General features: G+C 34.1%; 1 protein-coding gene across 3 annotated transcripts in view; it reads right to left on the minus strand.

Moving 5' to 3' along the window:
• LOC123313383 (serine/threonine-protein kinase 32A) overlaps positions 1–18,032 on the minus strand; it is a 78,983-nt gene that overhangs the window by 8,453 nt on the left and 52,498 nt on the right. For all 3 annotated transcript variants that reach the window (XM_044898249.1, XM_044898246.1, XM_044898247.1), the window contains 2 exons: positions 9,148–9,313; positions 4,561–4,720 (listed from right to left, as the gene is read on the minus strand). In XM_044898249.1, the coding sequence (XP_044754184.1) occupies positions 4,561–4,720; positions 9,148–9,313 (326 nt within the window). The remainder of the gene's footprint in view (positions 1–4,560; positions 4,721–9,147; positions 9,314–18,032) is intronic.

Raw genomic sequence — 18,032 nt, forward strand, 5'->3', positions numbered from 1 at the left:
GGGATATTGATGAGTTTATTAGTTTCTATTAGTGGCATATAGGGCAAAGATATTTTACTTTTAATATTCTTTCAAGAATTGGGTTACCTCAAAACCTTAGGCATAAAAAGTTTTATTAATTTTAATGTTAGATCATATCCTACTTTTTGTTGAATCGTATAGCCTGCCTTTGATACCCGTTCAAATTCGTTGAACATAATATAGATAAAATTAATTTCTCGAATTGTTTTTAGGTCTTTATCTTTTCACACGTCAAACATAGGTAGAGAATATGTCAAAAGTTAAATATGTTCAGTAGAGATCGAACAAAAAAATAAATAATCGCATTGTTCTTTCTGTACATAGTGGCATATAGAAGTGAAACAGCGACCAGTTTTTGAGAATCAATCACTGTGCTTTTTAAATCATTGTTGTTGATAAAAAAAATTTAGAGGAAGACACTTTGCCCGTCTATACTCTTTGGAATATTGGGGTATGTACTTGCTGGTATTTCTGAATATTCTTTGGTTTTTTTTTATTTTAGTTTCGACTTCATTGAGCACTAATATTTTTTTTTTCATTTTTCGTGGAGTTTTGTCTACCACATATATATGCATATTTTCGAATATTATTGCTGAATATAAAATAAAAATTGAGATGAAGAGAAAGAATCGTTACTAAAGGTTTTATTTGTAATTATTCGGAATAAACTCCGAGAACATTTGTATGTTTTTCGTTTGATCTCTTACGTCCAGTTGCAGGAAAGTCCATTAAAATTTAATACTTCATTAAAATCTTAATTCTCCATTTTCCCCTTCAAAAATGACAATTTTAAATTTTGATAGGGCATCAAATCTTAATGGACTTTCCTGCAACTGGGCCTTAATCAATTATACAGGTACCTTAAATTAAAGATTTTTCTAGTTCAATTTTTAGTAGGAGTGAAGGGGAGTTCAAAATTAAAAGGACTTTTAAATTGATTCTGAAGCGGGCTTTAAGATTCATAAATATTTCTTACGATCAATTATTCACAGTAAAAAATATCGAATAAAGTTTTCAGATTTCAGAGAAATTCAATTACTGAAAGAATCTGTTAGACTTACATTTCTGCTCGAATATAAAGGCACAAAAACGGATATTCGTGACTCCGACAATTTAGGGAAATATACTGTAGAAAAGCTTTTGGTGATCTAGGAATGTTGATCCTTGAAACCCTAGAAGCAATGAAAGGTCTTCTTTTCTCGAAATAGAAAAGGATATCTTTGAGCACCTTTCTATTGAAAATATCTCAGTTTTATGGACTGCTATAATATTTCAAATCTTTGCAATAACACTCTGAATTTTTTTCTGGATGCTGGTTCAAAAGTGCAGGGATTTTTTGTAAAATACGTGCTAAATATCTGAGAATTTTCTGAATCATTTTCTTCTTTTCTGACTCGATACTTTCATGTTAATACTGTCACGAATAGCTATTGAAGATTTATTAGAGTTGAATGTCATTTCATTTATTACTCCCCTCACGAAACTATTAAACTTGAAAAGAGAAATTGTACGAAACATCTATTTCGATGAGGATGACGAAGACCCGCAATTCCGAAACACGAACCTGCAAAGTTTCCCAAACTATCCCAAACACCCTAAACTTCAATCAATATCCATATATCCTCGGCTTGGATTCGTCCTGTGGATAGATAGGTCCGTGTAATCAAAATCAGCATACGTTAAACATGTTTCGGATTTCCTAAATTGTATAAATTCAGATTGGGTAGTTCCACTGGGATTCCCGCCAGACATTTTAATTGCTAAATGTGATACACCTGGTCAGATCGGATGCTGTGGGTAAGATGGGCTGTATTTGTAATCGAAGTAATGGCGAACCAGGAATTCGGAATTATCTTGGATTTACAAGGTGAGGCCATAGATACTAAACTATGCAGCAAATGTAGAGGGAAACCTTAAAAATTACCTAAGTTTAGCTAGGCATACCTTAGAGATTACTTTGATGCTAATGGATTTTCACCCCAAGATGTAAAGCCTGATATTTCACCTATATGCCACTAGCTCAAAGTAATTTCTTTTTCAATCGTTTAAATGCGTTGCTATAGAAATAACGCCATTTTATGAAAAAATCACCTTTCATAAAATTCTAGCTATAGTTCCGATAAATCTTCTCCGATGTTGGATTTTTCACCGGTGGCGTGAAGCACTATATCCTTAAACTTTAGGTTACCTACTGGAGCAGGGTTTTTTTTTTCAACCTCCTTCAGTTGTTCGGTTAGGAATTTAGAAATACTGGGGTCATTATAAAGTTTTTCTCTATGTTGTGTGAATTGTTAGGTCATTAACTATACTCCATTCACTTTTATTTTAGCACTGGGAAATTTGGAAATTTGACACATTTCACTCTGTAGGTATAGTACGAAAATGTGAGGTTATGACGCTTGTCAAAACATTTTTTGGTTTTAAATCAAAGCTATGTTGCCCGCTCTATGTAAAAGTTTCTGTTATTACGTATTTTATCACAGTGTCGAATCTCTTCGGAAAATATGTGACGAACATAATTGAAGGCATACCAAATCCAGTTATTTGCATGGAAAATACAAGAGATCAGTATAATATCATACTATGCACTAGCTTGAGGACAGTTCATGTTCGTTGTCTTACTTGGCTTAAGTTTGAATACGTTACATCAGTTGTAAATTTCAGAAATATTAACCCGAAGATGAAACGCATATGATGCAGTGGTTGGGAATGGGTATCTCCCGAAGGAATTAACAGATAATTACTAGAATGTTAAATTCTTCAACAAAAATAATCTTGCATCAATATAAGTAAAAGGAATTAAAGGAAGTTTCAAGTCAAGATGAACTTCACCTTTGAACAAATGTTTCACATGAATAAACAATTAACAGGACAACTGGCGCGTATTTGTGGCTGTTCATCTTTTTACATTGATATAATAATAATTAGGTATTTATTGGTACCTTAAGGCATTTACAATGTATAGGTCAAGTCAAATGAATATAGAAAAATCAATTTTCGGGAACTTATTCTACGATGACATTCATCGAAAATCCTGTAGTAAATTTTCTGCATTAATTTACCCAAACATAAAATTCTGAAATGCCACCACTTTTGGGTCTCCCAATAGAAGAAAATTCTTAGTCATTCTCTTCTCATTCACAATCTTTCTGATTGTGGAAATATTCAGCTGAAATATAAGTTGTTTAGATTCAGATGAAACATTATATAAATTCTCTTACATTGAAAACTGTCTCTTTTTTCAATCACTTTCGGCATTTTCGTAATAAAAAATAAAAAATTGTGCCAACCTTACTCCGTTCTAGTTTCAAAAACTTGAGAAAATTATTTCATGGCCAACCGACTGCCAAAATAAATGTGAATGGAGTATATGTACATTTTCGTAATATACTCATTGCGTTGCTATAGAAATAAATACTGATATTTTATGAAATTATGCTTTTCTCTAGAAATTCGCCTTTTTCATATAACCATAGCGGATATCGTATAAACTGCATGAAAAATAGCTTATTGATATGATCATTGATCAACTGCATTGACATTTTACATGCATAAAGGGACACATGATTGAGAAAAATTAAACTCAATTTTAAATAACATTTTCCACAGCTTTCTCAGAACTACAACTTTAAAGGTAACATGCTTATTTTGTTTTTGTGGGCGATAATGTCTTGCCTCATCGAGCATAATTAGTGCACAATTATTGTCAAAAGCAAAAACCTTCAATCGTTGTGAATTCCTCTTTTATACCCCGAGATCAACCCTATTGGATGAAGTTGGAGTTTTTCCTAAAGGATCATCAGTCAGAAATTCTCAGATGAAATCTTATAGAAACAAAGAGAAAATGCTATTTCCACTGAACTTCAATTTAAACGCTTATGAATGTAGCTTCTTTCAAAGTGTAACGCTCAACAAAACGACGGAAAATTTCAAATAAAATTAAGGATTTGCTCTCGGAATTTTTTTATTACATACCTATCTCATATGAATGCACGGCACTGCTTTTGATCAATTTCTTTACAAAGTATTCTTTGATTGCATAAAATGGCGATATTTCCATATCAACGCGTTGTATCCAAAAAGTGTTTAAGACATCCCTTGTTGACCTAACAATCCACCCAGCTTAAAAAAAACTTTGTGAAGACCTCTAATATTCCCAAATTCATCTTCGAAGAACTGAAAATTTTGGATGCTTTACATTCACATAAAAGATAAGGCTTTAATTGTATCTCGAGGTCAAAATCAAACATCATCAAAATGATGTCGAAGTTATAACTATGTAGTTAAACTTAGGCAATTTTTCAGCTGTCCCGGTTCATATGCTGCTTAGTTTGTCAGATTGATAGAGAATTATGATCGCTAGAAACTTGATTAGAAAATGGATGTGAATAAAATTTTTCTATTATCTCAGTATTTTCCATCTGAATGAGGGATACAAACTCGAAAGGATATATTGTAAGTAGATACTTCCTTCAACTCTAGGAAAAGGTTCAATGGATTACTCCACAAATTCTAGTCTCTTAGATAAGTGTTACCTACCTATGAATAATTTTTTTAGATTGTAGATAATCGAGGGCTAAACCCAACTCGTAAACCATAAGTTTCACGCCATCTTCCGAGAAGTGTACAGCTTGTTGAATATGATATCTTAGATCTCCACCCAGCAGCAGGTCTGTGACCATGAAGAGATCTTCCTCATCTGAAGCAGCAATAACGAAAATCTGTTACTAATGAAGTGAATCGATATTCCGAATGATAACAAGTAGGTAACAATAATGATCAAAAAGCATAAGTTAATCAATGAATTACAGAGTCATCAAGGTGGACTTATGTGAAGAGGTTTGAGTTGCTTGAGAGCCTTCGCATAGGATATACATGGTGATAATCAGATGTTGAATAAATCTTGAACTAATCAACAGACTGATTTCAAATTCTACAGTGGGTTCACATTTTCAAAAATGAAAAATTCAGTACCGGAGTAGAATTAATCCCAAAAAATATATGAGTTCACATTGAACATTAAAACAGAGGGTTCATGGGTTGACAGCATCTTCCACGCTTTCCCGAAACAATGAAGCAACTTAAACGAAAATTAATTTCCCAAGTCGCGAACAAGACTCCTATTAATTGTCTACGCAGAGATGAAAGTAGAAAACACCGTCTCCGATATGATTAGATGGAAGTTGGTTTTGTGATTACAAATTAGATTAGTTATTAGTTTCTGTTGCTCACAGAAGCTGCTTGGTCCCGGAAGTCAAACTACCTGGCTTCCAATCAGGGTTAGTCCTGCTCTTCTGACAATCCGAACAGTGTTGTATTATTCATGGGCGCAATCGAGTTCTACTGAATTATGAGTTGAGAAAGTTTCTCTGTAATTTGGTGGGTTTTCATTTTAAATCGGAAATGAATCGGATTAATAATCAGTCCAGATGAACTGCAGTTCCCTCAATCCTAACTCTCGGTTGTCGGAAATATAATTGATCGTTAAGCATTCTTTTTGGTTGATTTTGGCATAAAAAGTCAACACAGATAATACCAAATAATGAATTAACCGTAATGAAAAAATATTGTAGGAGGAATAGGCCAATGTGAAGAGTTTTCAAAATAGAACTCGATTTCAGCAAATACCTGCGCAAAAAAATTAACGCACATTCTGAAAATCTCAATTTTAATGAAAGTTAACTCTAAGTTGACTTTAAAACTTATTTTTTATGTTCTCTCGGGAAGGTTTTGAACGAAACAAGACACATTATATGGAAGAAAAATTCAGGATTTCACCGAATCTTATGTGAAAGAAGAGAAATGAACAATTTTCAAAATACCGAAATGCTGATAAGTGATTTAATACTTGGTATTTCCACCCCTTGTGTTAATTACAGCTCGGCAACGACGGTTCATTCTCAAAATGAGTGATCTTAAAATGTTCTGATCTAATCCTTCCCAGATTTCTCCGAGTTGGATTACTAAGTCATTAAGATTAGCTGGATGATTTTCTGAACTTCTCAGCCTTCTATTGAGGTTGTCCCAAACCTGCTCAATCGGATTGAGATCTGGACTTCTTGCTGGCCATTCCATTCGAGAGACTTCAACCTCTTCAAGGTACTCCTGAACGATGCGCGCACGATGGGGTCTGGCATTATCGTCCATAAAAATGAAATTTTCACCAATGTATGGGGCAAATGGCACTACATGCTCTTCAAGAATATTGCTTATATACTTATCAGCATTCATAGCTCCATTATCAACGACCACTAGGTCTGTGCGAGCAGTCAAAGATATTCCACCCCATACCATAACCGATCCTCCCCCGAAACCAGTAGTATTCAGGAAATTGCACTGAGCATATCTTTCATGTGGACGTCTGTATACAAGGGAACGTCGATCACAATGGTAGAGGCAGAATCTAGACTCATCTGTGAAGAGAACTCTTTCCCAATCGGCCTCTTCCCAATGGATATGCTCACTCGCAAAATCCAAACGCGCCCTTCCATGGGCTGGGGTAAGAGCTAGGCCTCTTGCCGCGACACGAGGATTTAAACCATATTCTCTGAGGCGATTTCTTATTGTCTGAGTGCTAATTTGCACCTCATGAGTTTGCTCAAGCTGAATTTGAAGGAGGCGAGCGGTTGCAAACCGTTGTCTCAACGAAGGAACTCTCAAGTAACGTTCTTGAATGGCAGTTGTTACCCGTGGTCTACCCTGTCCTGGTCTTCGGACATTCATACCTGTCTCCCTGAATCGCTGCAACATTCTGGACACACTTGTATGGGAAACACCAAACCTTTCTGCAATTCTTGTGTATGTCCACCCTTCTTCTCGCAAAACTACCGCTTGAGCATACTCTTCTTGGGTCAAATTGCGTGTTTCACGTTGCATAGCGATCGAGTGTAGAAAATCAAACTAAAGAAAAACTATTGATCACTAGAATTGATCTAGAACAACTGATTTTAGAATGGAGCCAATACATTCAAAATCTGATAATATCATCTTTTTTTATTCCTGCTGGGAAAAACATCTGTATTAAAGAAAACTGTGGATAACATATGCATGCATAATTCTGATAAAAATAATTATCATTGAGAACACCTTCAGTTGAAGAATAAATTTGAGATTTCCATAATGTGCGTTAATTTTTTTGCGCAGTGTATGTGTGTACATTTCCCTTGAGATTTCGATGAACTAGAAATTTTACATTATGTCCCACTGAAAACTGAAAATGGAAAATTTGTCAAAGCACAAATAGTTGAAGAAGATCCGTTTTCTGTTATAGCCGTAGGTGAAATATATTTTCCACTGAAGTGGTTGTGATATTCTTGTGTAACTTCAAGCTGGATATATCTCCGAATAAGTTTTGATTAGCGTTATCGTAACTTGTGACCATCTGTGACATGCTCTTCATATTCAGAATATCCTTCTGCAGATTTTCACGGCGCTTTGAACACTCTACCAATTGAAATGGAAGTTTCGCACTCTCAACTTTGGTCATTAAGGGTTCCATCTTTCCTACTGAGAAGTGAAACTATTAGAACTTTATATAAAAACAAACTTTCTGGAAGAGCAATCGTAATAGTAGAAGATCTTCTATTGGAGATGAAAAGAAAGCTCCCTTCCAAAACTTTACAGAATACCCCGGATTATATTGCGTAAAACAAGGATTGGACCTTATACTCGTAAATTGAAAAGCTATATGAGAATTGCAAGTTTGTTCTTTCATAAATGTTGACTCTCAGGAACTTCTTCCATTTTTGTTGAGTTTTCTGTGTAGATGAAAGATGATAAGAATGCAGAAAAATAATTGAATCTGTAGATTTTATGCTCATAACGATTCGTCAGGAGTTAACCATGTGATAATTAACTCAATAGGTAAATATTTGACACTTGGTTTCACATTATACAGGGTGTCTCAAAACTAGGGAATCAAATGTCACACCACGATAGAGAAGACCAAATATTATCGAATGACACCAACATTAGTTCAACGAAACTGTACCGTTTCCAAACTAATCGGAATTTTATTAAAATACCTAAAGTTGCCGATTTTCGATCTATTTTTCTTGATCACAGAGCCAGTTTGTGAAAAAGGACATCGATTTCAAATTATATTGAACTAAGATTATTGTTTTATCTCCCCTAATTGAAATTATTTTAAGTAGTTAATCGATAACCTAAGTAAATGTAAATTGAAACAATTGTTTTTTCTACATGATTTTTATTACTGAGAATAAACCCTCTCTATAGGGGTGATAATATAGGAAAAAAACGCTATCCTTAATCACAAATTGGCCTTGTGATTGAAAAAATAGTTCGAAAATCGGCAAATTTAGGTTAGGTTTTTTCAGAAACGGTACATTTTTGCTCAACTAATGTTGGTGTCATTCGATAGTATTTGATCTACTCTATCGTGGTGTGACGTTTGATTCACTAGTTTTGAGACACCCTGTATGTGGGAAAAAATAACTGGAAATTGCTTCTCAATTTCATGATCTCATGACCTGAGCGACATAAATGTCCTGAAAGCATTTGTCAAGTGATATGAAATTAACCACAAATTCTTCGTGTGTGATGGAAAATATTGTTTCGTCGACTTAAACAAAGAATACATTCTACGTACTTCTTGTCCGCAATCACTTTTCGTCTGCTCTGTTCCTTGCTTAGCTACAGATGTGAGAGTGGCGATTCAATCTATTTCGTGAGCCAGGATTCGATGAAAACATAAGTGCCTATGACAATAACTATCATTTGCACTCAATTAAATAATTCTTTACGTAATCTGCTACATTTTACGAGTATTTACTTTCATAAAAATCATAAAGTTATATGAGGTCGAAATGCATCTCGGCAAAAAAATGTCATAGCCTCGGCTATCAATTGTCTGACTCGACTGTAGTAGACAGTTTTTCGTCATTGGTAGGTACATAAACAACTATTGCAATCACAATGAAGGAATTTCAGTACTCTCATTTTATGCATTTCTATCCACCTTATTTTCCGATTACTCACTCAGGAGTACCTAGTAATTTTCCGGAATTTGTTTGAATATGTGTGTTGGTGAGAATGACACAGGCAGTCATATAGTGTATCCCGAATTCTCTCTAGCGGATATCCATAGGAAAGTATTAAACTCACCTTGGAAAGAGAACCAAATATTCACGAGGAATGGATGTTCGAGCCTTGTCAATATTTCCACTTCACGAAGGACGTTCTTCAAAGCATCCCTTTCTATACATTGATGTTTGTTCATATACTTCATTGCGAACATCTGTTTCGTATCCTTCTTCTGCACGATGCATACCTGAAAATAAAATTGTGAACTTTTTTCTTAAGTCTGAAAAAAATTTCATCAGAAGCGTTCTTTCTTATTCATCCGCATCATCTTTTCGTGACGTATTATTTCATGCTAGAGATAGGCGTGTCAAAAAGTAACGCAGTCAACTTCGTGTCATTAGAATGCAAAGGATATGCACGAAAAATCTGTGCCTTCTTGATATACACGCCCTGAAGTCTTCTGGTGTAGATTGAGCACCTAAAATATCAAGGATGTATGGTGGGCTATAATATCTCTTTTGGGCGGTAGTTCTCAGAAACAGGAGACATTATAGACATATATAGTTTTAACATTAGGTCTAATTTTTCGAATTTCAAGAAAAACTATTGTTCCAAGAATATTCTGAAATTCCGATTGGATTTGTGTTGAAAGCCTGCATTTAACAAATATTTGAAGATATGGAACTAGTGTGCCTATGCGCAACGGAATCAATTCCCTTCATATACTTCAATGATGAAGCCTTACTGATGTAGAATCAGCCATATAGCATATCATAGTATGCTAAGTATATTAAACAGGGTGTATTTGAAGGTGAGGCTTTTTTTCAACAGAAAGTAGAACTGGTCAAAATGAAGCGTTTCACAACAAATCACCTATACAAAACTTTCAAAATGACAAAGTTGAAAAAAAATTTAAAATGATTACTGAAATAGATACTGATACGACCCTAGACCGTTAGTTAGCTGAATTATAGCAAAGCAATGGGAAAAAACTTATCTCCTGATTCTACCATGTGGTTTCGTTTAGGATATTGGCTCGTTCGATCTTTACGTGGTAATGAAAATGGAAACTTGATTTTGCCGAATTGTTCTCATTATTTTTTAGTAACGATTTTATGAAATGGCTCATTTCGATACCAACTGACAGATGAGACTTAGGACACGAGTGTAAAAAATAGAATAATACTCCTTATCTTCAAAATCCCACCAATAAAATTTGTCTAAATTATTCTCGAATTTTTTCACAATGAGCATCACAATCTTCTTGTTCGAACATTCCAAAAATCGTCTTGAAATTGGATTAAATGGGGAATCATCATAGCACTTTTTCAACATAACTAACATAAGGACTTTCAAGAAGGGGGGAGAGAAAAAGTTTATTATGGCCATCGACCTGTGGTCCTTCAGCCCTTCCAGAAACTCCCTCGATTTTCTACATTTTTTTTCACTCTAAATTCACGATACAACAATTATGATTCTCTTAAAAGTGACCTGATGCATCTAATCCGATGAACTTGTTACTGAACCATTCATTGTCGATTGTCCAGCCAAATATAATTGTTTTGTTTCCACAGTACCGTTCTTGAAATTCAATGAAATTTTGTCGAACATCAAGGGGTTGTATCTCAGCCATCTTGGATATTTTATATGGACAATTTTTGGTTTAACGACTTATTTTGATGAGTTCTACCTTCTGTAAAAAAAAGCCTCAACTTTGAAAATATCCTTTATGTCTTAAGTCTTTGCATGATATTTTACTGTTCACTATTCTTTATTACCTGAACGTTTGGTCCAATTTTGGTTGGAATTTCTAGTCATTATCGGTATTGCGGTTTCTGTGTGGTTCAGAGTTAACCTTCAGTCCAAGAGCTGGCAACAAAACTCAGTGAAAGTTTTGTAATGGCTCATAATTGAATAAAGGCATTGAGTATTAATCTCAATAATAATAATACTCAATGGTAAAGGTTAGTGTTGAGGATGTGCATCAGTCAGCACCAACTTGGAAGGTCAGGTAGTGGAACACCCACAATGATATATCATATCTAATTATGAGCCATTACAAAACTCCTGCCAATTTTTGTTGCGAGGTTTCTGACTATTTCATTGAAAATGACACTATTTGCTTCAGCAGTCAAGGCTATATTATGTATTTGCAACAATGTTCGCTATTCCTGCCCTTATCAGAGATCGTAAGTTCCGTATAAGCACAACATTATTGATGGTTTGTAGTATTCCCCTAACTACTGCAACATCAGTCGACCTAAACCACAACATCACGTCCTCAACAGGTACATCCCCACAGTTCATATTCCGGATCATCGTTTCCTCTAGATTATTCATGGGTTGAATGTTCGTAATTCGAATATATGGTCGACGTTGAAAATACCAAATGGGATTAATTATTTAACACAACAGTTCAATGTCCATCCGAGCGGATCAATACAGCAGTGTTTTATGGCTATCTGAGAAATGTGTGCATCAGCATCAATTATTGTTACCGCCTGATTTGTCTCCATCAACTTTGTGCAATTTAATTGGAACTGTCATAATTTGGTTAATCCATCAAAGCAAGCGTGACGCTGAAGCTATTTGTATTGAATATCTCGCTCTGCAAAGCAGAACAACCCAAGGGTTCTTCACTATTATGATCCTCAAGTACAAATCCCAACTGAGTGACATGATGGAATGGGGTCACTAAGAAGGGGTAAATATTTTTTTTTTATTCATATTATACTACTGAGAAGGATTTTCTTTATTTTATCAGTTATTGTAGATTATAGCATATATATAGATATTTTTTGAATTTCTAAACAGTAAAATTGGGAACGGTATTTATACCTAGTGGTGTTACTCACTTGAGATATATTACATAAGAGTTCAATAAATTTTAGGTTAGATATTTGGTTCGTGTTAAATTTTCTGGTATGTCTGAGTTTGATTGTTGTGGTGGTTGAAAAAAAGCAATTCTAAAATTTTCATTCGCTTAGTCCGATCTTAACTACGGTACTTTAAGTGCTAAAAATTGTTATTTTCAAAGAATTCACTTGTTTGATTATGGTGCGGGATTGATTTAAAAACTCAAAAACCATGATAAAAGGAGGCAAGCAAATGAGACACTGGAATAAAATTTTATAACTTCAATTACAAAGAATAACCATGGGGTATCAGTGGATCATAATGGCAACTACTTTAAATTTGAATCAAAACTAATTCAATTAACGAATTGATATTTACTCTTCAATATTCATGAATTACCTACCTTCCGAATTCAAATTGAAAAGACGTGGAGATTCATGTACAGAACATCGTTCACAAACACCCAGCTTTCTCTCAGATGATTGAAATAGTTCCGTTGAAAATGCTTTAATGAAGGGCCCAGTACAAACAAGGGTTGTATCGTATTCAAGTGGCTCATCTCTCCCGCTTATCTATTGTTGTTTCTTGTGTAAAACTAAATACAATTTCATCCCATTAATTAGGATGTAGACGTCGACAAACGGTTTGGTGTAATTAATTCAAGATAATTACTACTATAAAGGCTTCGTAATCCTGCATCTACCAGGTTAATTATAAGAAGTTCTCCACGGAATAACTACATAAGACGTGTGAGATGATGAGTTCTTTTGAAATTCTCCTGAGATTATATTTTCAAAAAATGAAAATGCGCATCTACCGGTCATATTCAATTTGGAAGGCCACCAGGTTTATTGTATAGAAAGGGGAAATGAAGGATTTTCCTGGAACTCACGCCATGAATAATACTTCTATTCGAATGACGCGACAGTATTTGAGAAACGAATTCAAATAAATTTCTCGGTAAAACCTCGTTACTGCATCTCGAAGAAATCAATCTTCCGGGAAGTCCATACAAATTCCCATTGCAGGATGTCATAAGGCATGTTTTTTCAGTTTTTTTCTCCATATTCATTCATAGAAATAAATGGAATCAAGTTATATTTTCGTATCTGACAAGATTCGATAGTGGGCGGAAGACATTGCTCTAAAAGAAATGTTTCAATTGGGGCGAATTTTCACGAATTATGCACAATATAATAAGGGGGGAGAGTTGTCTGAAGAGTGGTAGTACCTAACCTAGAAATTAGTTCTAGGTTTTCGGTTTGAAATCGAATCAGGTTTAGTCTATTCAGGAATGATTGACATCTCGTGTGGCTATGGAAAATCGTATTTAAGTTGGTAGTAGCTAATTTACTAATTTGCTGTTTGGATTCAAACAAACACTCCATTGAAAGAAAGGCTTTTAACCCACACTTCGTCTTATGCCTTTAACTTTTTTATTTCCCTTGTTTCAACAAGAAATATGACATTTTTTATCGTAAACCTACGAAAGCGGCTACTCACCCAATTATACATTTTCATTAGTCTCAATACTTCTCGATTAACGGAATTTCTGAGGGATTTTCTTTAGGATAATCAGATATATCAGAAGGAGCGTAATATTCACGTTTTAGGTACACATATGGATTTGGATTTTATGTTTTATACGTCAACTTATTTCTATCCACATGATTCGATTCACAATTTTTCAAAGTAGCTATGAAATAATCGTACTGGAACTCATTCAACCAAAACTTGAAATGTTTAATACAGACCTTTCTACATACATTAGTTAATCGAATGAATGCTCTTGCTTTTCATCGGCAAAGAGATATTCACCGAAAATTCAATCTTCCTAGAAGGAACTAAAAATCGAATTCATCACACTATATCTACCGTGCCATTTGTTCACCGACTCAACTACACGATGATTCTTGTTATTTAAAATCATTTTTCGAAACACTGCATTATTCATCAGTTTGAAAAGATTTATTCGAAATAATTTTTTTGGTGCCTCTCACAAACAAAATCAACCTCTTGAATAAAACCTTCGAGAGCATTATTGAGTTATAAGAAAGTTTGCATTTGTCCACTAATAACCCCCATACGATAAGCACTAACTTAATCATATAATTTACCCACTTCTAAGTGAAGTAAATAATTTTCAAGTTCATTAATATTGAATCTCTATCCCATATATATTTGTTATTAGCCGCTGAAACTATTCTTACACCTTTTTCCTCAGTATAGTAAGATGAAACATGTAGTAGATTTGATATCATCAGTTTATAAAGATTTCTAAATTGATATTTCTTATTTTCAGCATACAATTCCATGTATAGCCAGGTAGAGTGTAATCATGAATAAGATCTAGCTCACTCTTCGATACAGCTATTGCGGAATTATTTGAACACATTAGCTGAAATCATTATAGCAATCTTTTGAATATTGACAATTAAATATGAATCTTACTTGTTCATTATTCCTCAATGGATGGTAAACATATAATTTTCAATTTATCAACACTACTGATGGGGATAGTTCAGCGCCGAAATGCCATGAAAGATATCAAAACAAATCGGACTGGCAGAAATCTGAGCCTAAAACAAGAGGAGGGAGAAACATACAATCCCATGTATAGCCAGGTAGAGTGTAATAATGAATTAGATCTAGCTCAACTATTTGATACAACTATCACTCGAACACATTAGCTGGAAGCTTTATATCATATTTATGCAATCTATAAAATCATATTATCTTTTGAAGATTGACAATTAAATTTGAACCATATTTGTTCATTATTTATTTCTTCATAATTCAATCTCTTGCAGAATTTCTCAATGGATGGTGGACATATTAATATATGTATATTCAATTTATCAACACTACTGATGGGATAATGAGGAAACACATTTTTTCTGTTAGGAGTTAGAAGTATCATTCCAATAACTCACAAAATATGAAAGGAATTTTTCTTGCTCATAAATAGTTTTCACAGATCATTCTTGGTGGGTGTAGGTATCCCAAATACTTTAAATTTTGAAACCAGGTTTCTCTCATTGATGTGAATGTTCACAAAACAATCGCTATGCAGAAAAATATTGTATAATTTGTAAAGCGTCAACGGATACATAATATGTGAGAATATGAGACAATAATAAATGTTCTTTAGACATAAACATCAATGTCGAAGTCCTTCTTGATACATTTCATGAGGAAATCGACGTAATAACTGTAGTGATATATTATTACATGCAAACAGAGTTGGAACAACACTTTCATTTCTTCAAAAAGATACTATTCGACATAAATATTCAAGTATTGTATTTCGCCAAAAACGTCTAAAGACCTATCTACCGTGTCCGTATATGAAATTCAAACAGATGAAAGGAATAATTTCAAGACGAAAAAACCTGTACCTAATACATACATTTGTTGTAGATTGTACACATTCAATCATGTGTGTAAGTACAGACTATCGATGGATAGTGAGCCGTCTGCGAACTGGAACTTCTAAGTATGTCTTTCAGGTTTTATGGCGATGAATAATGTATTTCTCTTTCCTCCCTTCAGAATCTGTAGAGAATGCAAATTGATGCCAAACTGAATGAGAAATGTCCTCAATAATCTGTGAATTGATATATTTGTCTTTTCCTGTTAGGATTTTGCCGATCGAGAAAAAATGTGATATTTCATCTGAAATTAATAAGCTTCGATATTCCATTCATTGTTTTTGGTGAGATCGAAATGGCAGGCGACATTTTATGGTTCTTTGGGTGGCAAATGAAATAATTAACATGATTAACGAATTAAAGCAGCTCTGCACAACGTATTGTACGACGGTTGACAGCGAATTTCAGCTAGAAAACACAATTATTGCCTGTTTATTCTTTTTGTAGAAAGACTCGTCTGTAAGTATACTGACTGGAAAAAATATATGCCTAACAATTCAATCTAATGAATTAATTTATACTGGGTGTTCTGTTTTATATGTCACTCAATATATTTTGGCCTTGAAACGCGTCGCAACCTGGATTTTGCCGAACGAACTGAATATTCTTCAATAAAAACTTGACAAGACACAAGTCTCGAAGGCAACTTCTTATTCATGGACCATGATTTAGCAGAATTCAGCAACATTTGCCTTTTTTGACCTCCTAGCTGTTTCTAGCCAGTTGCCTCCTCATGGACGGAAATTTGAATAGTTGGAAGCCACAAAAGAAAATGCGATGAAGAGCTGAAAGCGATACCTTCGGGGCCTTTTACAATTTCATAGATGGTTGATGATTTCATCAAGCAAAAGGCTTACTGTAGTTGATTTACGTTAATTCGAAAAGAGATGAAATAAATTAAAAAAAGATTAACTCAGGAATGCATGGACCGCCAGAGTTTCACTCGTATATAGAAACCCAGTAATACCTAATAAGAAAGAAATTCTGCCAACTATGCATTACCTACTTATTATTTCTTTCATGAACAAAATTGTGTTCCTTTTTCTGGTTTGACGACGTCTGAGAGTGAAGTGGCCACTTTCCCATCCAATAAAATTGGAACCTGAAACTTGTGATAAAAATAATCTCTGGGGTTTGATATACTGTCGATGGCCCTGCAATACGCCGAATGAGGACTTTTATAACGAGTAATAAAGTTGACATCAGTTTCTAGAGAACAAACTAAGTTTATTGATATAGAAGTGAGGCAAATAGAACATGGTGAATTGATCTACGATACTGTTCTGATGATTGCAGATTAGGAAATTTCAGTTTATTTCTTTTATTTTTCTCATATTAAGATTTGATTTCATTCTTTCAAATATTTCAAGTGAAAAACTGGAACTGTTGTTTCAATTTTGTAATGTTTCGTTTCCTATCTGAATATTGAATAATTTAACCATTTCTAGCGAAATATTTCATTTATTCTTTTCTAATTCCTTTGTTCCCTTACTCAAGGACTCTGCTCTTTATTGAGTATATTTATTTATTGGAAGAATATTCAAATTTAAATTTTTCATTGATTGGGTTCGTCAATGATTTCCTAGAAAAAAAATTGTGATCCAAAACTGTTACCAGGGTTTCTGATTTCAGTGTTCTATTTAGTTCTACACTAAATACATGTCATAACTGTAACTGTCAAAGAAGCGATACGTCCTGATGTCAATTTTTGTAACTAGATTGTTGGTATTGAGCGTTTGTTCACTACTACGAGCTTCGTGGAAAATATTTATTAATCTGTTGAAAATATCTTTATCTATCTCGTGATGTAAAGTTTGAGAGATTGAGAGATAATCTGAAACACTACTTTATTGTGAAGATTTCAGTTTTCAATTAACGAACATTATTATCTATATTATATTTATACTATTATTTTATTTATATTATTCTTATTTATTTATTTTTATTTATATTATTATTTTTCATAATAAAATTTCTATGGCCACCGATATCTGTAATCCCATTCACATTGACTTATTACAACACCCACACATCTTCAAAAATGACACACTATCTATCTTTTTCATGAAGTTATAACCACCATATCCCCGCGATCTACATTTGAATCCTCAATAATGCGAAAAAATTAGATTATTAATTCTTCCCATAAACTCCAGAATCCAATGAATACATTCACCATAGTTCATAATTGAATGATCCTCTTCCTATGAATAATTAGTTCTAGCCGTGTTCTGCCTGATGAAGCATATCCAGACAATTTATCGCATCAAAGGATACACTACCGCAGAATACGTCTGAAAAAATTCCATGTCACTTAACCCGAATTTCAATTTATGACCAGCTTTGGTTATCTCCTGCTCTAGGTATGGAACATTGGACGCATATCTAGCAGGCACAAAAACTTAATTCAGTAGGGGTTCACCCTATCCATTGAATATGTATCTCCATCATGTTATACCTTTCGATAGACTATAAATTATTTCATCTCCCAGTTCATGCAAGCAAACTATAATCTTTCATCATTCTAAGGGCGCCATCAACTATAATAGAATGTGGGGTACAGTGCAGAAAGAAGTAAGAGTAGCCAATGTTAAGTGATTTAGGATCGATTTCAAGCAATATATTATTAGCAAAGGAGTCGTTATTCGTTCAGTATGTTTGGGATATTCCAGCGTTTCT

This window comes from Coccinella septempunctata, chromosome 5 (genome assembly GCF_907165205.1).
Source record: "Coccinella septempunctata chromosome 5, icCocSept1.1, whole genome shotgun sequence".
Taxonomy (NCBI): Eukaryota; Metazoa; Arthropoda; class Insecta; order Coleoptera; family Coccinellidae; genus Coccinella; species Coccinella septempunctata.